The sequence below is a fragment of the Crocodylus siamensis genome, chromosome 1 (genome assembly GCF_052110815.1).
Source record: "Crocodylus siamensis isolate JL-2025a chromosome 1, ASM5211081v1, whole genome shotgun sequence".
In the NCBI taxonomy this organism is placed as follows: domain Eukaryota; kingdom Metazoa; phylum Chordata; order Crocodylia; family Crocodylidae; genus Crocodylus; species Crocodylus siamensis.
The window spans coordinates 162,984,163-163,008,881 of NC_143395.1; the positions used below are offsets into that span (position 1 = coordinate 162,984,163).

The 24,719-nt window shown below is 48.0% G+C and overlaps 1 protein-coding gene across 1 annotated transcript; it reads left to right on the forward strand.

Moving 5' to 3' along the window:
• The first annotated feature begins 7,256 nt into the window (after nt 1-7,256).
• On the forward strand, nt 7,257-24,430 carry LOC149873581 (carbohydrate sulfotransferase 9-like). The gene is made up of 2 exons (XM_090047436.1): nt 7,257-12,125; nt 21,081-24,430. Exons 1-2 carry the CDS (start codon nt 12,017-12,019, stop codon nt 21,872-21,874), a joined length of 903 nt encoding a protein of 300 aa, XP_089903562.1. The 5' UTR covers nt 7,257-12,016; the 3' UTR covers nt 21,875-24,430.
• Nucleotides 24,431-24,719: the final 289 nt, after the last annotated feature.

A 24,719-nucleotide genomic window follows, 5' to 3' on the forward strand; every position in this document is an offset into this window, starting at 1 on the left:
ATTGCTTCTCCCTCTATTTCAACATCACTTTTGCAGTTTCTCTCCTATAAGCACTGAAGACTCTTACACCCAAAGTTCCCCGCAAGGGCCTCCAATCAGCCAGCTGTGCCTCACAAGAAAAACAAAGGGCCAGATCCTGCTGTTACGTTGACTTCAGTGGGAGTTCCTCCAGGGAAGATATCGATTACTTGCCCCCACCCCTAACCCACTTCAAATGATTAAGCAAAAGAGACCAGGTGGGACTTGGGCATAATGAGCCAAAGGTGCCAGTGCTTAGTCTGATTAGGAGGTGTAGTTCATGGGCAGCTTTGTGGAATTAGCCTGCGGTTGTTAACTAAGTCCAATGGGCAACAGTGAGTTGGAAAGTGAACAAAGTCTGAGGAAAAGGTGTGCAAACACCCAGGCTAATCATTTACAGCCATATCCTACTTCAGATGTCAATTGATCCTAAAATGTTGAGGTTACTTGAGAGTCACAGCCAAAAGGAGATGTTGTGAAGGAAGGTATGAGAAAACGTGGCCTTCCTATTGAAATAGAGATGAGCAAAAAGAGGCAACAAAGCAGATTTTCAGAATGAATACATTTTTGGCAACTGATTCGTGTCGCTTCCTACATCGCTGAGCAATACCCACCACCAACACATATTAAAACAATGCAGTATTCCTGTCCTGCAAATAGCAAACAGTCTCAATGAAAATCTCTAATAAGCACAGTTAGTCAGAAACTTAGTTGAATGTCTCCATCAAAAAGACATATGTGCCCCTTCCCTGAAGTGAAGGGTGGCAGCATTTAAAAAGTGCCCAGCAGCACCACATGCCAGGTCAGACAGAAGAACACAAAGAATACAGGAAGCAAAATCTTAGGGAAACTGAGCTGGAATCACATTTTGATAAATGCACCACACCAAAAAGCTGCATTAAAAGAAGAGCAAGGCAACAGCAAGGGGTCACTGAGAGGACAGTAAAGATAGGTCCTAGACCTGCTATCACTACTATTACCACAGCAGGGTAGAGCTTCAGGGAAAATCCTATGGAGCCCTCGGCTTCAACATGGCAATGTGGATAGACTCCTCAGGGAAGTCAGCTGCTAAAAAACGTGAGGTCTCTGCTGATCATGTGAGAACCAAGATTTTCAAAGATATTCAGCTTCACCCAATCCAGGCAGATTTGGTCTATCCTCATTCTCAGATATGTGCAAACCATTTTGCTAACTTTTTTGTTGCCGGACAGGAGGAATCAATCAGAAGCAATCACCCGGCAAGGCAAATTTTAAACCAAATGCTTAAAGTCTGGAAAAGCTATAAGACACTGAAAACCATGTCTTAAAATGGGAAGTGTCAGGAAATTTTAATAATAGGTGGAGCTACTAGTGCCCCCTATAATAAAGGGCCAGATTCTGCTCCAGAATAAATCATTCCAAGAGCTGAATTGAAATGACACCACTGGAACTCGGAGGTGAGCCAGGCTATGTGTATTTAACTTCTATGCAATTACATTATATAGAGAGAGCACATTTAAAGCATGGATATTCTGGATCAGCTTCAACCCTGAAAAATCAGGCTCAGCTCTCCGAGAAGTTAATTGGCTCCCCCTGCTATCGCATTTCTCTTACAAAAATCTCTTCTTTATCCTTATTGATTGTTTTGGCTGTGATACAGTTGGGGATCAGTAAGCCCCACTGCAAATACACTTGCATCATAAAAGATCTTGCAAGTGCACATTTTTCTAAAATGGGGGGAAATATCTGAACAGAAGTACGGCTGGGGTCTGTGTGCAGCTGTCTCAGCAGACTATGTTTATCACAATTAGGTATAAATGATAATGCAGGTCTGTCTGAGTAGTTTAACAGCTTATACCATAATTAAGCAAAGCCTCTCAACCTAGCGGCACTAATTATATGAATCTGCACTAAATTACCAACAGTTCACAGCTTCTTGTAAAATCTCTTTATAATAGCCTTAGAAAATGACATTCTCCCTTGGCAATAAGCACTCCAGCCTATACGGCAAATGCTAAGCTCCCTTGGCTATTTTTGATACCATTTCAAAAAATCTTAGATGTGCTCTTCCCCTACTGACTTTGTTCCAGGGAGCATTAAAAGTAGCACCTTGACTCATTCTACCATGTAAACATCCTGCTGCCCTCATACAACCTGTTATTGTCTTCCTCCCAGGATGAGAAGCTGAATAATAAGTGACAATTACAGCTCCTGTCTGGAGGAAAACAGGAAGTGTCTCAGTTGTACAACCATTCTAAACATTGTCATACCTGCTTTATTCCTTGAATGAAATGTGAATCCTCTTTCCTTTCCTCTCAGATAATACTGTTTCTGACCCAGGGAGACGATCCCTCTTCATGTGCTATTGCTGGAACTCCTGAGGTTGCCAACAGATTGCATTGAGTGGAAGATGCATTTTGACTTGGACCTGCCATGAGCTTTGCATCTCAAAACCCATAATGGTATTGTTTCACAGCCCTTTCTCTCTGACAGCATTGATGGCCCTTGCGTTAAATGAGTTTGGTGACATTAGTCCTAATATGAGCAGACTAGTGTCCACATTGCTACACCCCTATTGTTCACCACCACCTCTGCTACCTACCAATGGCCTTTATTACCTTTTAGGAAAGCTGTGCATAGCCTGCAAGAGCTGAAGAGAACCCAGGAAATGGTATTTAACAGTTTAAATCCCAGGTTCCCTAGAGATAAGGATGAAACCCCCAGTTTTGGGAGTTACCCAAAGTAACTGATGGTTGACACTTTTTTTGCAAGACGAAAGTGCTATGGGCAGTGCCATAGTAAGGTGGTGGGGGGATGGGGTTTGAGCGGGGTGACCACCCCAGGCACCAAAGTGAAGGGGTGACAACAGGCGCTGCCGAGCTGGAGCAGTGTGTGGGACAGAGCTGTGAGCAGGTCATTTGGTGGCCGGGGGGGGGCGTTGTGATGGGGGAAGGGTGGTTCCCACCACTGCATGTACTCCTGGGGAAGTATGGGGGGGCATGTATGCCCCCCCAGATCTGTGCACAAAGTGAGAGCAGGCTGCTGCTGCAGGCTTTGCCCTGGGCACCCCATCTCATTGCTATGGCATTGGCTATGGGACTTTTTAATGAGGAGAGGGTTAAAAGTATGTGTATTTAAACCTGTTAGGGCCAACCTGATGCCCATAACCTGGAATAATTTGCTATTATTCCTGTTGCACCTGGGTGTGACTCTGAGAGAAGATCATGTTGCAAAGAGTTTGTGTGATACTTCTATTTCCAGTTAGCGTTACCAACTGTGCCCTGTTTACTGCTGCACAGCATCCAAGCAATCCTAATCCTGTTGTTGTCTGAGAAAGACACAGTACTGACTGCGCATTTCTATCACATCACAATCAGCAGACCAGAGTTCTCAGAGTCAGTTTTCTCCCTATCACCTTTGTATTTGATCTCCTACCTTCTCTTCCCCTGCTGTGCCCCACAGTGAAGATACTGAAGGACTGAATATCTCTTTTGGGATAACTTAACTGCATCAAAAATTGGTATGACCAGTGGATTTAGGGAACTTGCTAGTTTTCATTTACATTAGATTCAAAGGAAATTCCTCAGCCAGTCTCCACATTCTATGCTTGATAGTGGCTATTGGTGCCTATACATGAGCATAGAGGCTGCTTCGATGGACTGGATTTGCAGCACGTCGGAGCAGACTCGGCTGAAGCGTGGCAATCGCCATGTTCCAGCAGCCTTCTGCATCTTGTGCATCAGCATCCCTACACTTAAAAATGGCAGGGCAGTGGGGGTGCTTGAACTAAAGTTTGTGGAATGAGCTTTAGCTCAAGCACCCCTACCACCATTTTAAAGTGCAGGGACTCTGATACAGGAGACACAGCGGCACTTTAATTAGAGCGGCTCTCAGAGCCGCTCTAATTAAAACGCTGTCCCCCGCTCACTCCCGGAGCATGTATAAAAGTGGATATGCACAGAGAAAGGAGCTCCAAAACAAGCTGTATACTCAAAACCGCAGCCTGATCAATTTATTTTGAAATGCCATAGCTTCCTATAGGCACCTGAAATTTTGCCCATATGCCTTGTTCTGTTAACGGGCTGCACGTCCACCGGGTTGCTAGTCAACAGAGAAGAGACTTGCATCTTAGTTCATTGTTCTATAATGACCATATCTGATTTCTTGTCGTGGAAAAAAGATTTTTCTCATTTAGAATGCTACTCTCAGAAGGCAGCAATTTGTATGATGCTTGTTACTCTAATACTTCCCTGGAATGACTGATCATATGAAGAATTTGGCAGCCTTTCCTGCTCTACAGCATTAAACACTGAGATGTCAAATCTACGTTTCCAAGTTCTGGCCTTCCAAGAAGAGACAGGAGAAAAGTAGTTTTCTAACTTGCTCCTCCTTTCAACCACAAGGTTAAAAATATCCCTTGATGAATTGACTAAGATTTGCCATCACAGAAGAAAATTCACATCCCCATAAACAGACCGCAGCACACGCTGCATCCTCCACACATATACAGAGGTTATTTCAAGGAAGATCCTTGTGCTACTTTCTCTGTTTTAATGTGTGTGGAACAAAAATCTGGGATTTATACAGCATGCATCTGATTAAGATGATGGTCACAAGTAACAATACTTTGTAAAACACTGAAGAGTGGGAAAGAATGAAATATGAGAAAGTTCACCCAAATACAAAATGATTTTTGAAGAGACTCAGGCACATGGGTAAAACAGAATTCAGGCTCAGCAGCTACCATGTAGTCATCGTTGGGGCTAAATCCTGCAGTCAAACCAGCCGCTACATTTCATTTGAGGTAAAGGGATTTCATTAGGAGTGTTGCCTGAACAGGGAGCACGAGATGCAAGGTGTACTGTTACAGAAAACCAGAACTTGCTATCCAGATTTCAATCATGTTATGTTTCCATTGTGCAGGATTTTCTTGGTTGAGTTAAATGTTGACAAAGGATGCTGCATTCTCCATCCTAAGCACTGAGATCAACACTGGCAAAGTCCTGGAGCATGAAGTCCTTTAGCTACATACCTAGCAGATACCAGGTAAGTAGCAGCAGCACGTATTTCTCCCACTCCAGCCAAACATTAATCATCAACCTGAAGGGATGACCTCAAGGGGTGCTGATTACTTAATCCAGAACCATCATGCTAAGACAGCAAAGCAGTGTGTTTCTTGGGGCCAGAATGATAATTACATAGACTCTTGTTGACTAGGATAAATGTTGAGTCCAGCAAATAGGCCTCAGAATTGATTTCAGATGCCAAGACTCTGCAGGCCCTATTGAGCCTGGGACAGACTCAAATCCCCTCCCCCCACCCCGGGGTTTTAATTATGCAGGCTTTGGCAACATTAAGGGCCAGATTCTATTCTACCTATTAGGAGTGTAAATGGCCTTGGGTGTCCAAGTGCAATGCTATTCCACACTGCTCAAATCCCTGAAAAACAGTTAATACAAAAAGGTGGGTGGGTCCTCCTCCTCCTGGCTGTTTTTTGCAATGATGGTGTATTATATAAATAGATGGTAGTGTTAGAGTGATGTTGTAGCCATGATGATCCAATTATCCCCATGCTTCTCCATGGGTGTGAGACGTGGGTGACATATCAAAGCCATCTTCAGCTCCTGGAATGGTTCCATCAGCGTTGCCTCAGGAGAATCCTTTGCATTAGATGGGAAGACCACTGCATCAATGCCAGCATCCTCTCTGCAGCTAACATAACCAGCACTAAGGCAAAGATCATGAACATCAACTCTGCTGGGCTGGCCACTGTGTGTGGATGGCTGACAATCGTCTCCCAAAGCAAGTCCCCTTCTCTCAACTTAGTCATGGTAAAAGGACCTGCAGAGGGCAGCCTACAAGGATACCCTGAGCATCCCTTGAGAAGGGTGGCATCAACCCTACAAACTGAGAAGTGCTGGCTGGTAACAGGTCTCAATGGCACTGCACCATACATCAAGCTACAGCCCACTTCAAAGAGAAATGTCTTGCTCAGGAAGCCAAGAAATGGCAGAGGAGGATAGAAAGTGCACAGCTTCCTGGCCAACAGTTGTGCCTCCCTCAAGGCACCACTTGTCATTTCTATGGAAAAACTTGCAGAGCATGGATTGGATTCCTCAGCCACCTTAAAACTCCCCAGTAATCCCTCCCCCCACAAGACATCATCCTCATGGGATAGCCAATGTTGATGTTGGTCCATGAATTATGCAAGAGACAAGGATTTCTGAGGGTGATATCTCTTATAGGATCCACTGTAGAGTTGGGATTGAGTTCAACACGCTTTTGAATGCAAAACATTCTTTGTCAGGCCACTGTTCAGCCCTGATGAAGATGTCTTGTATTCAAAATCTTGTCTAACTCTATCCCAACTATACAGCTGATCCAATAAAACTTAGCACCCTAAGAAATCCTTGTCTGTCTTATAAAAGTAGATTTTAGAAAAGTAGATAAAAGTAAAAATTAATGGATTTTTAGAACTTGAACAGAGTAGAATAGAATCACATGGAGGTGCCTAAGTCTGCTTAGATGCCCAATACATGGAACAGAATCTAACCCCAATCCCAAACATTGCTGCCTGTGTGCTTGGAGTCTGTTTTCTCCAGCACAACACTGGCTTCCAGAAATGGATGTATTGAAAAGGGCACCAGACCTGTAGAATCTGCACCTCTGAGTATCACTTTTAAACTGTGGGAAATTAAGATGGTGAAGACCTACTAGGTTATGCAATCTGTCCACTCTGGGGTGGTCCCACAATTCTCCCTGGCTTAAAGAGCCTTTGGGAAGGAAGAGCAGGAAGTATTATTAAGTAGGGCTGTGCGAAGCTTCAGTCCCTGATTCAATTTAGTGGAGATTTGGCCCAATTTGGTAGCCGAATCTCCAAATCTGAATCGAATCAGAGGACCCTTTAATCTCTCCAAATCGATTTGGAGAGATTTGGAAAGATTTAGAGATTCAGACATAGAGACAGCTTTAAATATTTTTTCTACATACTTCAAGGTACCAGCACGGCTTGTGATTGCTGTGATGCTGGGGTGCATGTAGTGTCCCACAGGGGTGTGCGGGACTCCCCAGTGCATTGAGCAGCAGACCCAGAAGTGGACTGGAAACACTTCCAATCCACTTCTGGGTTCACCAACAAGTACTTGGAGGGCCCTCCCCACGCTCCTGTGGGATGCTCCGTGCGCCCCAGCATCACAGCAATCACAAGCTGTGCTGGTAGCTTGAGGCATGTAGAAAAATTTTTTAAAGCTGTGTCTGTGGTTGAATCACTGATTCTCTGAATCAGCATTGAAACTTCAGATTCAGATTTGGCTGAACTAAATCAGGGACAGTAATCCAAATCAACAAATCAAATCACTGTCCCTGATACAGGCCAAATCCGAATCGATTACAGCCTGCTTTGCACACCCCTATTATTAAGCTGCAGATGTTGGAGAAGGCCTTAGACTGCTTTGTCATCAGGGGTTAGCTCAACCACTGGCCGGACTCAACATCACTGGATCAAGTTAGTTAATGAATGCAGCTCTGGCATTAGCCAACAATAAAGCCCTGTGCCTCCATGTTATTGGTCTAGCAGTGAAGAATGGATGGCATAAGGTAAGGTCTTTTTTTTATTATTATTTTACAACAGATGGGATGACCATGTAGACAGATGTGTAATGCCAGTCCTCTCCTTCCAGTTCTTCACTACCACAACACCTTCAAAACAGGTGGCAGACTCCCCTTCTCATGTTTGTACTCTAGGCTCAGGTTCTTAGCAACCTCTAGTGGCCAAGGTGCAAAACAACAGGCAGGACTTACCTGAATTAAATAAAACTGCTCATTGGCTTTTATTTCACTAGATTTACAAAGACAAATGTGAATTTATGTCATGATCCTACCAAAAAGAGCCACGAGAACAAGTATAACAAAATAAGCAACAAAATGAGACATTAAATCTGCACATGGAGTGCAGCCTGATAGCTTGATTCATAGTGGACATGACTAGAGTCTAGATGTCTAGAGTTTGTTTTGTGCACTTCTCCTGAGGGCACTAGACTGACCGAGTTTTATACACATCATTTTTTTTTAAATATAAAGAGGTAGAGTGCATTTATTTTTCATCCAGAGAACATATGTTCATGTTCAGTTTACAGATTTGTCCTTGATCAGCTGTATAAAAATACACTGGGCAAATCCACAGCAGTGACTCCAGCAGTATCCCTGTTCGTAGTAGTGGTAGGGCTTGGCAAAGTCCCTATAGAGTATAATTTAATTTAAATAAAGGAGGAATTGTGCCTACATTCCAGTGATAAATGCTTAACAACGAGAACCTTCCTCCCACCCCCTAGTACAGTTATCAGTATTAATCTAATTGCTACTGGGCACATCTACACAAGACGCTTAATGCACAGAAGACCAATTCTACTAACCATTAAGACAACAAAACCCAGGATAGGCAAAACCTGTGATAATGCACTAATGCACAGTAGATTTAGTCTAATGCACATTAACGTCACTAAAAATAAGTTCATTTGCACTAATGCACAGTAGCACCAATTACACGTATTAAGCTGGTACCCGGCATTACAGGTACTAAACGTAATGCGCCATAATTACAGCACATTAATGAATGTGTAGATGCATCCACTGATTAACAAAAACAGGCCAATTTTTCTCTGTTTTAGCCTGAAGCCTGGGATTGGCCCTCAGGCAACCTGAGTCATATTCCCAGCTTTACTGCCTGCCTGCTGGGTGATTCCCAGCAAGTTACATCTCCCCTTTACCCCTCAGTTTCACCATTTCTTGCAAAGGTTCTTTGAGTTCTAGGGATGAACTCTGCTAAATAAGAACACGTTCCTATTAGTATTACACAGCCCAGGAACTCTCTGGGCCAGGGGCTGTTCTTTATTCCCTGTTTGTACAGTGCCTAGCACACTGAAGGCTGGGTCCATGACTGGGGCTCTTAGGGCAGGGCTCTGGCCTCCTTAGTCTTGGGATATGCAGTGGCTGTATTGAATTTGGCAGTGAAAGGGGCATTAACATTGACAATGATGACTCACAGTACTGCAGGGCCAATTGGTTTTGGCTCTTGTATTAAATATGGGAATCCCAGTACACAGCGTCCCTTCCAGTACTAACATACAATCCCACATGAAAGATGAAAAAAAAGTCGGCATGCGTCTCAGACTCATCTGAATCCCTGAGTGCCGCTGGGGATTCAGCTGGCTTCTAAACTTAGAGTCAGTGCTGTAACAGCTGCTGATTTCTTTCTTTTCAGGCAGCGTATATTATAAATAATCAAATTCCATTCCCTGTTCCCTAAAAAGGCTCTGCAATGCTTTCTCATCTATGGAGCACCCTCTGGTGGCAACAGAGAGCTTGACTGGCTCTAGACATTACTGAAAACTTTGCCGAGAGGCGAGCGGGAAAGATCTGTGCAGCTGACAGGAACGCTCATCATTTCTTCACAGGAGGCCCGGAATAAACAACTTGCTAGGCCTGTGCGAAGCAGCTAGTATTCGCTTTGCATTCAGTCGATTTAGGGGACAGTGATTCGATTCGGTGATTCGAATTGCTGTCCCGAATTGATTCAGCTGAAACTGATTCAGAGATTCAGCTGCTGCCGAACCAGTCAAATATCCGAATCACAGGGGCCCCATCCCCTGCCCGCCCCAGCTCCCGGCTCTTTGAAAACCAAAAGCCTGTACTCACCAGTTCCTGCCTGGTGGGGGGACAATCCCCGCTGCCCCGTGCTGCGTGAAGGCCTTTGCACGAGCCCCCAGAAGCCCCAAGGTCTCTAATGGTAAGTTGGGGGTTTTGGGGTGGTTTTTTTTCTTAAAGTGCCGGGAGCTGGGGCAGGTGAGGCAGCCATGGAGGGGCTGGAAAAGCAGGTAGGGGTCAGGGGGTTCATGGCAGAGCCCCCCCACATGGTGGGGGGCAGTGGGGGGCAGCAGGGATCGCCCCCGTACCAGGCAGCACCTGGTGAGTAGGGGCTGTTTTTCAAATGCTGGGAGCTGGGGCAGGCAGGGCAGGCAAGGGTGGGGAGTGGGCGGGGGTCAGGGGCACTCAAAGGGGCTGGGGTCTGGGATGGGGCCTGGCAGGGGTCCCCCACATGGTCCCCTCCTCCAGCCTCCCCTCCCCCGAACCCTATTTATCAGCTCTGAGTCTGGCTCCAGCTCCCTGCTGCAGCAGGGGGACTGCCTGAATCACTGATGCTCTCTGAAACTTTTCCAAATCAATCTGGAGAGCTTCGCATTTATTTGTATCTTTTAATTGGTCCCCTGATTCGATTTGGATTCAGAGACTCAGCCACCAAATCAGGCCAAATCTCCTCTGAATCAAGCCAGCACCCGAAGCTTCGCACAGCCCTACAACTTGCTTTCTGAGCTTCCAGCTTGTTAAATCTATAGGGACCTTGTGCAAGAAACACTTAACAAAAAACAACACTCACACACTGGCCACATCACTCCCTGCATCTCAAATCCTAATGATCTAACAGACGGACCTTGTACTGCATCAATACAGAACTCATTTTTCCGTCTCTAAAACTTCCCACCTCATGTTTTACAATTCAGCCCCCTTTCCTGCCTATAAGCAGCTGTCACTTTTTTTTAAAGCACAAAATTTCATCAACTACATTCAATTCCAACCTATGCGAGTGTCCTTCCTTGAGCTGACTTAAAATGTACCAGTAGGTTGGGCCTTTGCCAGGAGGCAACTATGATGCCAGGCTGGTGTGCTGTGGGGAGAGGCCAGATCAGTGCAGGGAACACCGCTCAGCAGGAAAAGAGATTTTAGAGAATTGCTCCTCATTTTGCAGGTTTTGTATTCTACAGCACCATGGGACCTCAGTGTTGTTGACCTTTTTCTTCCTCCGTGTTTTTGATACACACACTCACTGCATCCCAAAGGCATAATAGACAGGGTCTGCACCCCGGGTGGGCATGGAGGTGACCGGGGCTGTGTTGGTTGCAATGGCTGCAGCAGCTGAACTGTAGTCACTCAGGAATGCACCCTGGTGTTGCGGGCAGCAGGCCAGGATTCATCTGACCAGATTTCTGAACCTAGCTGGCCAGCTGGGGGACCTTGAGCCAGTCACTTCACCTCTTTGGGCATGTCTACATGTTCAATTAAAGTGCTTTAGGTCATGCACATTAAATCTAATACCTCCATTGTGAAGTACTGGAAAAATGCACATTAGCTTATTCTAATAAGCATTAGCTAAAGCACACTTTTTGTGATGCTTTAATGCACATTAAAATAAGCTAATGCACATTAAAATGCCTTTGTAGATGCATCATTTGTGTCTCCATTTTCCTTCCCGCCTTTTTTCCTGTGGTGTTTATTCAGGCTATAGGCCCCATGAGGCAGGGGCTGCATCCTGCTGTACCTCTGCACTGTGCCTAGTAAAGAGGTGCATTAGTCTCATGCAGATCATCTAGATGTGTTGTTATACAAATAGCAATGACAGTGTCTCTGAGAACGTTAAACTAAGCAACACTGCACTGAGGGGCACCTTAGGGTGGTCCCTGTCTGGGAGATGCAGAGGGGCCAACCACACTCAGCCATTCTCACCCTCAACTCCTGTTGGGCAGTCTGACCACACCTATGCATGTACACTCCTGTGTACTATCCTCATTCATTATTTAGAGTGAGACAGCATCTAGGAGCTACAGGCAGGGACCAGAGCTTCTGGTCCCTGGTAGTTATTGCATAGACACACAACAAGCAGGCAGTCCCTCTCCCAAGGAGTTTCTTGTCTTGGATGGTAAGCAACTGGTGGATATAAAATAGACAGGCAAAAGGGAGAGATTGTGCTGTGTAATCTGCAAGAGGGAGTCCTTTTTCACCCTCTCTCTGGGACTTTCTCTAAGCACAAGGATGGATATCGGTAAACTGAGCTGTTGCACAAAAAGTACTTTAACCCTGCCCAAAGGCCCACATCTCTCAGAGTAAACATGCAGGAGGTAGTCTTTTGCCATTACTTCAGGGCTACACCCTTGGTTTCATTATTATTTCCTCGTGCAGCAGCTTGGAGATGTACAAAAAAATGAGATTCTACCCCCGACTCATGGTTTTGGCTCTCCTGTTCTTTTCCCTGGTGGTTTGGAGGCAGCTTCTCAGGAGTCAGTCACACCACAGAGGAGGTAAGGTTGGACTGTTCCTAGTAATGCAGTGCACAGGCAGAAAAGTCTGCCCCATTTGATAATGACTGAAATTCAGTACCAGCTGGTGGCTCCCTAATGGCTTACATTAACTGATCTGGTGAGTTTAATCCAGATTTTCTGTGGATACCTACCTCATGAAAAACACTGCCATTGTTGAGAGTAACTAGCCTTATTGCTGGCAGTGTCAGTCAAAAAGCCAAGGACTGAACAGCAGAGAAATACAGCTATTCTTCCAGCCTCATATCATGTAAGTCTCTTTGTATAGTCATTTACTTGAGCCCAAAGTGAGAGCAAGGCGGGTTTCCAGCACTAGCAGTCTAAGGTGATTATACCTGTAACAGACTGCCAGTGTGGACTCACCAGATTGGCTTGAGATACTTACCCGGGGCTAGAGACAAAGCGGGTGAACTCTGAGCAGCCCCAAGGGTGGAGCAGGGGAGCCCTGCCCTGGGGAAAAGGGGAAGCCAATCCAAAGGGGTTTTCAATCCCCCCATTCGCATGGAAGGGGGATGGCCAGGGTTAGGGGCCAGCTACCCTGAGCCCTGGCTGGCCGGTTTGCAAGCCAGGGAGGGACTGCCGGAGGGGATAAAAGCAGCAGCCGAACTGGCATGTGGCAGGGGGGCTGCTGACTGGGGAACAATGCAGGAGGCCCAAGACGAGCTGGGGTGAGCTGACCCAGCAGAGGGAGCAGAGAGACCCCTCTGAAGAGCCTCGAAGGCCCTGGGAGAAGAAGGCAGCGTCAGTCAGCCGTGCCTCCAGCCCTGCAGCAGAGAGGGAGCTGCGGCCAGGGCTTGGGGCAGAGAGCTGGGGCCCCAAGGCCCATTGCAGTGTGCTGGACGTGCCAGGCGTCCTGGAGGCTAGGGGTGGCAGTCGGCCCCCCACTCCACTGCAGAGAAGAGGCAGCGGCCAGGAGTGCAAGCAGCATCCTTATCCAGAGCAGGGAGCTGGGCCGGTGAGTTGAGGAAACCCCTTACCTTCCTCAGGGAAGCGGGACAGCAGCAGGCAAGGCACTGGGATCCTGAGGAGCAGCAGAGCGCCAGGACAAGGGTCCCTGGGAGCTTGGGGCACAGGCCGGTGCTCAGGAACAGGATACATGAGCCACAAGGTGTGTGGGGTGCCCAGCCAGTCATCTGGAGCAGGGGGTTAGAGCAGCGACCCCTGGGAGCTGCCTGTGCTGCTGACTCTCTGCCACTGACTGCCCCAGAGGGGACTTGGTCCTGTCCCTTATTCTGCAGCTGATTGTCATCGGATGGAGTCCCTGAGCTTTGTGCTTGGGTCATGCCGATTGCTGCAGAAGCCTACTTTGTTGCTTGCCTTTTGGTTGCCACGGGGGGTTGCCCTTCAGCCTCTTTGTGGGGTTGGGGTTTGATACAATTGGATTGCTGCAGACCAGAAGAGCCTACACTGTTGCAGTCTATCGCTTACTGGGAAGCCTGTTGGAGCTGCTGGGAGTGACCACCTTGCTTCCTTGCTGTAGCACCTCAGCAGTGGCTGCAAGCTGCCAGTTACCCTACCTGTGGTTCTTGAACCAAGGGTTGACTAATGCATTCTGGTTTGTTTTGTGATTCTGGTTATGCCATTTAAGTTCACTTGTAAATAACCTTCCCTATTATTCTTGTTTTGTAAATAAAATGTAAATAGTTAAATCAGTTAAGTGTTAGACCTTCTTGGGACCACGGGCTGCTCTGTGGGGAGCAGGGGCCAGCTGGAAAGTAAATTGGTGCTGGCCGGAAGCCCTGCCCCAATCTCACCACACCATCCCTGGTATTGGGCAGTGGTGGCAACTATTGGGCTGCCACTCAGGTTACGCACCAATGTACAGTGGGCTTCAAATGGTAAGGACTGCACCCAGGAAAAGGTGGTGAAGGACCAGGTGACAAAGCATTGGGACAGAAACAGGAACATGGTTGGGGCAGCATGGAGAAGCTTGCATGCCCTTTAACTACTTCATACCTGGTCAGAGGATTTCAGTCTCCTTCCAGAGCTGCCAACCCAGCACCCTTTGTTGTTGGTAAAGCAAGGGGGCACAGTCAGGTTGAATCTGGTCAATTTAATGAAAACGAGTTTAAAATTGTTTCATAGAGCACTTGTGTCCCCAAATCCATAATCACCTCCATAATAGAACTAGCACCTGAAGGGAGCTGTGGCACTCCCCTAGTGGCCATCCTAATCCTGCTCACACTCCAGTTCCTCAGTGTCCTCCCTGGCAATTTCCTGCCATGCCTTAATGTATATAAATTGGGAGGCTGCCTCTGAATTCTGGAGTGATCCTGACTGACTGACCAGGATGCTTGGTCCTGCTCATCTGTCTCTGGATCCACAGTCCTATATCACAACTGTTCTGCACCCTTTCTAACCCTACAAGCAACATTTGTGGCCCTACAAGCCCTACCTGTGCCTTACAGCCTTTTTTGTACCAGGACCCATTTGCAAACATCGATAGCCAGTCCTGACCCTGTACCCCTCACTCCCAACCTGCTGCCACCCCGCCCCCAGGACTTAGTCCCCACAATGTCTGGAGCAGGGAGTAGGGGTGGGGCAGCGAGGGGCACCCAGGCAGCCCTTTGCAGACTGGAACTCTGCTAGCCTGCAAGGGAAAATCCTCAGTTTCCCACGTTTTTCTCTTTTAAAGGAGAATCCATTTTTAAAGTTTGTTCATGATTCTGATATATTCTTGTGACCCACTTTTGGGTCACAAGCTATGAGATGCCTTATGGGACTAACTTTCCTTAAGGGCATTAATCATGGCCTCCAGCTGACCTCATAGCCACACCCATGCATCACAAGTCTCACTCAGTCATCTTTCACTGGCACCCTCTGGTCCTATACAAACTTCCAACTGCTCAGCCCCTGGTCCCTCTTAGATAGCTCTAGTCCACTTGGGTCCCTCAGCCCTGCCTCTGTTACACTGGGTCCCCTGTCCCTGGTGTCTTTGGCCCTGGCCTCCTCTGCAGGGTGGCTTAGTCACTACCCCTTCACAGCTTGGCTTTGATCTACACAACCCACAAGGCCCCAGACTCTTGTGGGGTTTTACTCTGACCTCAGTCCCTGATAGTGAGAGGTGTCTCCCAGATACACCACCCATTGCCTCCACCTCCCTGATAGCCACAACCCAAAACCTCCTATCTTTAGCATCCCATAATATTCCCACCCTCACCTACTGCTGCAGGGTGCCTTTCTCCAGACTCCTATTCTGCTTGGCTGGCCTCTCCCCACCCCTGGACCTATTCACAGTTCCCTTTGCCTGTCATCTCTATGCCAGGAGCTAATTTCACTAACACAGCCTAAGCCAGACTGCCTGCCCTGGCTGGAGAGCTGAGCTGAGCTTCATCTCCCTGGGCTCCATCCTTTGGATCATGATCCTGACCAGCTACAGGTGTGGCCCATCTGCCCAATAAGCAACCTGCTTTGCTCAACTGCATTTGGCTCAGCAGAGCTGCAGTCTTTCCTCCCTTCCTGGAGCTCTGCCCTGCTTGCCTATTGCCTGGCTCGCTCCCAAGTTATTATAGGCAGCCCTATAACCCTTCTCTGGGTTTTCCTCTGGCTGCTTATTCAAATGCAGCTGGCCCTAGCTCAGCTGTCTCCAGCAGAACAGGGCTCTAGCCTGCTCCTTTCCCCTCTTAAAGTAACAGGGGCATTGGCCCCCTGTTATACCCTATTGCTTCCCCAGTCCATCTACTCTGAGAGTCCTGGTAGAATCTGAGAGCAGCCTAGTTGCCCAGAGAAGTGGTGGACTCTCCATCCTTGGAGGATTTTAAGACCTGGGTAGACAAAACCTTGGCTGGGATGATCTAGATGGGGATGGTCCTGCTCTGAGCAGGTGATTAGACTAGATGACCTCCTGAGGTCCCTCCCAACCCTCATTTTCTATTGTTCTATGATTCTAGTGCCACATCACTCTCCAGGAGTGGCAATACACAACTGTAGGGTGGATAATGGCATAGTTGGGCAGCAAGTCTGGACTCCGGGATACTCTCAGTGCTGCTAAAAAATAGCAGTATAGACACAGCCCCCACTTCCCTTTTTCCATTTTCTATTGTTTCCTCTTCCCCATTTTCTATTGCTTCTTCTTCCCCATTTTCTATTGTTTCCTCTATAGAAGACTCATGCAAACAATGGTGAAAACAGGTTAACTACCTACCAGCCCCCTGAAACTGGCCCAAAGGACTGCTGCATGAAAAAAAATCAACCAAGAAAATGAGGAGAACTAAGATCTTCCAGCTAGGCTAGATGGAGCACATACTTGTAAAAATAGTAGGAGATGAAATCCAGACATCCCAGATTAGTGGGAGTGTTAAAATGATGGCGTGCCTTTCACTTTAAAAACAAAAAGGAGAAAAAGAGAGGCATGAGATTGAGATTTAACAAAGTGAAAACAGGCAGCACTAGGAAGACTGGGCACATGCTTTCTGATTTTTTACTAAATTTGGTAACATTTTCAAAGGTAGCCATGTGACTTTGGATATGGAAGAAGGTAGCATAGGCCCTAAATCACTTAGGCATCTTTGAAAAATTCATCCCTAATCTTTAAACAATTTTATGTCTTGGCATGTCTTGAGTAACATCTAATTAGAGATATTTTCCATTCTGAGCTCACAAGATTTCATAGATTTCATAGACATCAGGGCTGGAAGGGACCTTGGGAGATCATCAAGTCCAGCCCCCTGCCCAAAGGGCAGGAAGTCAGCTGGGGTCATTGGATCCCAGCAAGATAAGCATCCAGTTTGCTCTTGAATGTGTTCAATGTAGGTGCTTGAACAACCTCCGATGGCAAACTATACCAGACCTTGGGGGCTCGGACAGTAAAGAAATTCTTCCTTATGTCCAGCCTGAAACGGTCTTGCAGGAGTTTGTGACTGTTCAACCTCATCATCCCTTGGGGCGCTCTGGTGAACAAACATTCCCCCAGATCCTGGTGGTCACCCCGATAAACTTATAGGTGGCCATCAGATCACCCCTGAGGCTGCGCTTTTCCAGGCTAAAGAGCCCCATGGCTCTCAGCCTATCATCGTAAGATCTGTTTTCCTGACCTCTGATCATGCGCGTGGCTCTCCTCTGGACTCTCTCAAGCTTCTCCACATCCTTTTTGAATTGTGGAGCCCAAAACTGGACGCAGTACTCCAGCTGCGGCCTCACCAAGGCCAAGTACAAGGGGAGAATGACGTCCCGGGATTTGCTCGAGAAGCATCTATGGATGCAAGCCAGCGTTTTGGTCGCTTTACTAGCCGCAGCATCACATTGCAGGCTCATGTTCATCTTGTGGTCAATGATGACCCCCAAGTCTCTTTCTTCTGTAGTGCTATCCAACGTAGCACTGCCGAGCCTATAAGGATGCTGCAGGTTTTTCCTCCCAAGGTGGAGAACCTTGCATTTTTTGTGTTAAACACCATGAGGTTCTCGTCTGCCCATTTGCTGAGGCTGTCCAGGTCAGCCTGGATCACCTGCCTATCTTCTGGCGTGGATGCTTTGCCCCAAAGTTTGGTGTCATGGGCAAACTTGGCCAGTCCGCTTCTGACTCTAATGTCCACATCGTTAATGAAGATGTTCAACAGTATGGGTCCCAGGACAGAGCCTTGGGGGACCCCACTGGTCACAGGGCACCACGATGAGTGACTGCCATCAATTACAACCCTCTGGGTCCGACCACGGAGCCAGTTTCCCAGCCAGCGGATCGTGGTGGAGCCAAGGCCACAACTGGCCAGTTTGGCCAAGAGGTGATCATGGGATACCAGATCAAAAGCTTTTCTGAAGTCAAGATATATGACATCAATCTCTTCTCCCTCGTCCAGGTGATAGGTCACCTGGTCATAGAAGGAAATGAGATTGGTCAAACAAGACCTACCCGCAACAAACCCGTGCTGGCTATCCCTTAGGATGTTAGCCTGGGCCAGTCCCTCAAGGATGGCCTCCTTAATAAACTTTTCTAAGATCTTCCCCAGGACAGAAGTCAGGCTAATGGGCCTGTAGTTAGCCGGATCCACTCTCCTCCCTTTCTTGAAGATCGACACCACATTGGCCTTCTTCCAGTCTTCGGGCACTACACCAGAGCGCCAGGAGTTTTCAAAGATCTGTGCCAGGGGCTGGGCTATGGCGCTCGCCAGCTGCTTGAGTACCCTGGGGTGCAGATTGTCAGGGCCGGCTGACTTGAAGGTATCCAGCCTCTCAAGGTGTTCCTTCATGAGGTCAGCATTGATGGAGGGTAGGGGATCCCCATCACCCAGATTTCCCTGTCCCATAGCAGGCATGGGCATCCCATGTGACTGATGAAAGACTGACGCAAAGTACCTATTTAATAGGTTGGCTTTTTCCTGGGCGTCAGTTGTCAGTTGCCCCATCTGGTTTAGCAGGGGTCCAACATTGCCCTTGCTTTTCCTCCGGCTCTCCACATATCTGAAAAAGGACTTTTTGTTGTCCTTGATGCCTAAAGCTAGTTGGAGTTCAGTTGCAGCCTTGGCTTTCCTGGTTTGCTCCCTGCAGGACCGGACCAGTACAGAATAATCCTCCAGGTAAATCCCGTCCTCCATCCCTTGTAGGCTTTCCTTTTGAGCCACAGGAGGTCCGCTAGGTCCCTGGAGAGCCAGGGGGGCTGCTGTGCCTTCTTGCTGCCTTTCCTCCATGTTGGAATAAATTTAGCTTGTGCATTGCGGATCGCTTCCTTGAGAAGCAACCACTCTTCTTGAACTCCCAACTCCCTGGGGTCATGGTCCCTGAGGGCCTGACCGACTAGCCTCTTGAGCTTGTTAAAGTCAGGTTTTCTGAAGTCAAGGACTTGTGTGTTGCTGACTGACTTGCCAGCTTTACAGTGGATGGTGAAGGTGATCAGCTCGTGGTCGCTGTCACCCAGCTTCCCATCGATCACTAGGTCACCGATTAGGTCGTCCCCCGTAGCCAGTACCAGGTCGAGCAGCGCTTTGCCTCTCGTTGGCCCATAGACTTCTTGAGTCAGGTAGAGGTCATCCGCGCACGAGAGAAAGCTTTGCGACTGCTCGGATTTTGCTGAGGGATCTTCCCACGAGATTTCTGGGTAATTGAAGGCACCCATGACAACCAAGGTCCTGCAGCAAGCGGCCTCAGTCAGTTTCCGGGCGAACTCCTGGTCAAGGTCGGGACTTTGAGTGGGAGGTCTGTAGTAGACTCCCACCGTTGTGTCCCCTGTGCCGTTTTTCCCACGAATTTTTACCCAGAGGGTCTCTAGCCGTCCATGCTGGTCGCCAACATCAGCTTGCAGGGACATGTAGCTTTCCTTCCCATAGAGAGCTACACCCCCGCCCCTTTTGTCAACACGATCCCTCCTGTACAGAGTATAGCCCTCTATCCCCATGGTCCAGTCATGGGTGGAGTCCCACCAGGTCTCCGTTATCCCAATGACATCATAATTCTTTGCACTGAGCAGGAGGACGAGCCCCTCCTGCTTGTTGCCCAGGCTCCTGGCATTAGTGTACAGGCAGGCAAGTGTCTCCTTGGGGACTCTTGCCTTGCCCACAGATTGTGCCAGGGCTGGGGCAGGGGTAGGCTCCCTTAAGTGCCTTGGTCCGCTGGCTTTGCAAGGGTCGCTCAGTGGACCAGCAGTGGCAGTAGTGCCCCCATCCCCCAGCGGGCTTAGTTTAAAGCCCGGTGGAGCAGGTCAGCCAGCCTGGCTGAGAAGAGCCTCCTCCCCAGGGGGGAGAGGTGGAGGCCATCTCTTTCCAGCAGCTCGCTGCCTCTCTCTCCAAAGAGCGGGCTGTGGTCATGGAAGCCAAAGCCTTCCCGATAACACCAGCGCCGCAGTCTTTGGTTCACTGCGTGGATCCTCCTCTCCCTCCTCAGCCCATAGCCCGAGACTGGGAGGATCGACGAAAACACCACCTGAGCTCCCAGACCCCTAAGCCCCGCTCCCAACTCCCTGTAGCGCCTCATGACCTGGCTGGGGGTGCTCCGAGCCGTGTCACTGGTGCCCATGTGAATAAGGAGCATGGGGTAGTGGTCTGTGGGCCGGAGGAGCTGCGGGATCCTCTCCGCAATGTCTCGGATGCGGGCCCCCAGGAAGCAGCAGACTTCCCGGGCTAAGGGGTCGGGGCGGCAGATTGCCCCCTCAGTGCCCTGCAGGATGGAGTCTCCTACAACAAACACCTTTCGCTTTGTCTTGGGGGGAGCGGGTCCAGTAGCTGTGGTTGAGCCTGGGTTGCCTGCGGGAGCCGGCAACTGAGCAGGCTCTGCTGGGGCTGCAAGAGGTGCGAACCTGTTGCTAAGCTGTTAGGATGGGTAACTTCCTATTACAAACCTGTTTATCATTCCTATGCTTGTTACAGTATTTTTATTTAGATTTGTTACTTCCTAAATGCAGCTCAACCCAGCTCTGTTAATGGAAGGGCAGGCCAGGAAAGCTGAAAAGCAAAAAGTCCCTTGCTTCAATGGGGAAATGTATCCACAGTCTAAAGCTCAGAGCCAGATCAGTCTTCAAATCCCAGGGGAGTTCCAACCTGGAGCCCCGTTCTATGAGAGCATGCAAACCTCATCAGTAATAACAGGCAAGGGATTCAAAACAATGCTGTTCAAATAAGTTGCTGCTTTTATTTTTCCAGATGTGCAGCAGGGTCAAGACCCATTCCCAAGGCAAAAATTTCCTCTCTGATCCTCTCCACCTTGCTGCCCATCCTTTGGTTCATTTCACTTGACTCCAGCCACAGATTTTCCATCAACACCCCAGAAGTCTTGAACCAGGGAATGACTGGAAAAAAAAAGCAGCAACGCCTTGCATTGTACTAGGACCTTCTGTAGCACTGGTTTGAGTGCAGAGTTTTGCTCTAAGTTTCCTGACTTAGCTGGATTTGAAAATAAGACAGGGAAGAGATGTACCTTATAGACCAACTAAATCAGAGATGCATAAGTTTTTGTGAGCCTAAGCCTAAGCTCATTTCTTCAGGTAATGTCCACTCTCCACTTGTTGTTTTGCAGATGACCCTGTCACAGAGGTGAAAGATGATTTTCTTCTGACATTTGACACCTTTCTTCATGTTCAACAGCTCAGGAAAAAGAGACTGAGATCTTTCTGCAGCAGTACCAGTCAAGTTGGCAAGCTTCTGTCTAACCAGCAAGAAGCCACCCGTGTCCTTTCAAGGATCAGGGTGAACACCCAGCTGGACTTCCTGTACTGCCAAGTACCAGCAATTGGGCTGGAAGGCTGGGAATGGCTTTTGCAGATGCTCGAGGAGAAAGCAAATGTGACAGCCCCAGTGCTGGTCCCCCATTACCAGCAACATCGTAAGCAGAAACAACTGAGCAAGTATAACCTGACAGCAATAGAGGCTATGCTGAGATCCTACACCAAGGTGCTGTTCATCAGGGACCCTTTTATGAGACTCATCTCTGCTTATATGAAAAGAATGACAAATGGCCAAACCTTCAGCATGTTCACTCAGAGCATTTTAGATGGAGGACTGAGGAATGCCAGCGCTGAGTGGAGGCCACTAGTGAACCTGTGCCGGCCTTGTCTCATACAGTACGACTATGTGATAATGTTCAGCTTTCTCAGTCATGAGGTGCACCACCTATTTTATCATGCAGGGCTACCCCAGGATATCCACTTTCCTGAGTTTACAGACTCCCAAATCCAGTGGACTTATAGCTGGCTATCAGAGCAGTTATTCAGTGAACTGTCACTCACGCAAAGGAGGCGGCTGTCCTATTTCTATCGCTGGGACTTTGCTGCTTTTCAATTTTCTACCAGTTTGCTTAAGGATTTTTCCTAGCTCCTCAAGCAACCAGTAGGGCTCCCTGGGCTAGGGGAAAAACTACAGAGAGCATCAGTTCAAGTGCTTATGCAGACAGTTCAGTACAGAACTGAACAGTTTTTTACAACTTCTAAAGATGAATCCGGTTTCTCCCCATCTCAGGGGCAGGATACCAGATTAGATGGCTGCATTGGACCATTGGTCAGCAGCTTTAAAAAAAACAGCATTTCCTAGAGCAGGTTTGCTTAAAGACACTGCAACTCATAAGAAAGTAGCGCTATGCAAAATTTCACCTGGTGTTTTGTTTCAAAGCTGTTTTGATGCATTTCAAGCTTGAAACAGCAAAATCAGATGACAGACCGGCGCTGTCACCCACCAGGCAGATCAGGGGCCTGCACCCCCGAGAGGACTCCGGCACATCCTCCGCAGCCCTACTGGGGGTGCCGGTGGGCCCCGATCTGCCTGCTGGCTGGCAGGAGCCAGGTGCTGCCATCTGAGGCCAGCAGGACCGGGGCAGATCAGCTCAGGCAGGGACCTGCCACACTGATCCCGGGGCAGGGGAGTGTCCCCACACTAGCTGATCTGCCCTGGCCCCCTCCTGGAGCAGCTCCGGTAGGGGGTGGGGCAGATCAGCTCAGGTGGGGACCTGCCACCCTGATCCCCAGGTGAGGGAACGTCTCTGCACCAGCTGATCTGTCCCAGGTCCCCACCTAGCCAGCTCTGGTAGGGGGCAAGGCAGATCAGCTCGGGCGGGGACCCGCCACCCCGATCCCCAGGCAGGGCAGCATCCCTGCACCAGCTAATCTGCCCCAGGCCCTCACCAGAAGCACCTGGCTCCTGTCAGCTGGCAGGCAGATCATAGACCCACCGGCACCCCCGGGAGGGCTGCAGGGACTGTGTCAGAGTACTCTTGGGGGTGCAGGTGAGCCTCCGCTCTGCCTGCCAGGTGACAGGAGCCGGGTGCTGCCACCCGGGCAGCAGCACCAGTCTTCCTGGAGCTGGTCCCAGGTAGCAGCACCCAGCTTCTCACATCTGGCAGGCAGATCAGGCACTCACACCACCAGGTGGATTTGGGCACAGCCCCAGCAGCCCTCCTGGGGGTGCAGGCGAGCCCCCAATCTGCCCGCTGCATTTTATGTTTCCCCATAATAACCTATGGGTGAAACATTAAAACAGCATTGAAACAGCAAAAGAGTCAATGAAACGAAACAGAATAGTGCTTTCAAAATTAAATGAAACTCGAAACGAAACACTGTTTTGTCGAATCATCAAAATGGAAGTCAAATCAGAATGATGCTGTTTTGCACAGCCCTATAAGAAACACTCTCCCCATCACCCCCATTCCCTCAGCAATTCTTAGGGAACACTGAATATGGCCCATTTCATCTTAAAGGGTCCACAGGATGAGGAACACCTTCAACTACCCATACCCACATGCACCTGTCTTCCATTACTATCTTCCATTTTCATGGCTGAACAACTCCATTGACCCATAGTGATGAGCCCATGAAGGAGGCTCCTCTATACCCAAGAAAGATGTGTACAGTGGCTGCTTTCTCCAAGTGCTGTGGATGGTATCAGACCTTTCCTGCATGGTTTTAGACTCCTGAGTGATCCTGGTCTTAAGAGTTTTATCTTAGTCCTTAAATACCTGCAATGAGTCAGCTAGTTATACATGTAAGCATTTACCACAGCTTCATTGCTATGCAGATGGCGCCAGCTAGCCAGATTCAAGTGCCTACCCAAGCTGACCTTTGATTACAATGTAAACAGGCCCATTGTTGTGTAGATGAGCTAAGGGGTTGCTGAGATATATTCCTGCACATTCTATCTCTTATCAGCCGACTTGATAAGTTGAGGCAACTAAACCATCTTACCGACCTTTCTTAAATGCTTTTCATAGCAGCACACCTAAGTGGCTGTTGCAAACTTCTCTCCACATAATAGGCATCTCATATTTATCATGAAAATGAGTATTTCTCAGAGAAAGGCTTTTAAAGAGCCTGCCAACTCTTTATTGGTTTTAGAATGCAGTTTACTACTGGGCTCTAAGCACGTATACCATGGATAATTATGATACCTTATGCAATGATATGCTAGTGATCAGATTTGTCACTGACTTTAAGCAAAAGGACGTCATGGAGATCAGTCAGTTATACTGCAGCAGTTTAGCATGGGAAAGAAGTCCTGGACTTCTGCCAGTTGAGATGTACTATGATTGTCATCAGTTCTGAGATCAACGGGGTACTGTGCAGCTTAATTAACATGTGCATGAAACCCTGGATTTTTAAGTGGCAAGTGATACAAAAGTGCAAAGGTGAACGGAAGACACTTTCTATGCCTGAAGACAGGTGACTGTGCCCAAAAGCTTGCTAAGAACTTTTTTCCAACTACTCAGTTGGTCCAATAAAAGATAGCACATCTACTCAATGAACATTGCCTACAAAAGTACAAAGGAGCATGGCAGAATAATCCACTGGCCAGAGCACCTATTTGGAATTCCAAAGACATGGTCTCTCGTTCTGTCTCTGCCACTGACCAGCTGGATAACTGTAGGTTTTTGTGCCTCAGCTTCCCTAACTATAAAAAGGGATGAAGGTCCCTCCTTCAAAAAGTGTTTTGGAATCTACTGTTGAAAAGTACTATGCAAAAGCTTAGTAACTTTATGTTATTATTAAAACACTAGGTCACAGTTGTCATTGTTAGCACACCAGTTCCAGAAGAACTTTTTAATTTTTTTTATTCTTGCTTAGTAGTAATATTTAGTTCATGCAGAATTTCTTACACATTCATGTGACAACGATATCAATTAACAACAACGCTCATTAAAATAATGTTAGTTATTTTAGAAAACAACTGATTA

Bases quoted from the DNA above. Each gene is read 5' to 3' on its own strand.
- LOC149873581 (XM_090047436.1), top strand. From the start codon at position 12,017: ATGTACAAAAAAATGAGATTCTACCCCCGACTCATGGTTTTGGCTCTC. The intron at 12,126-21,080 runs GTAAGGTTGGAC...GTTGTTTTGCAG, and splicing joins TCAGTCACACCACAGAGGAG to ATGACCCTGTCACAGAGGTG.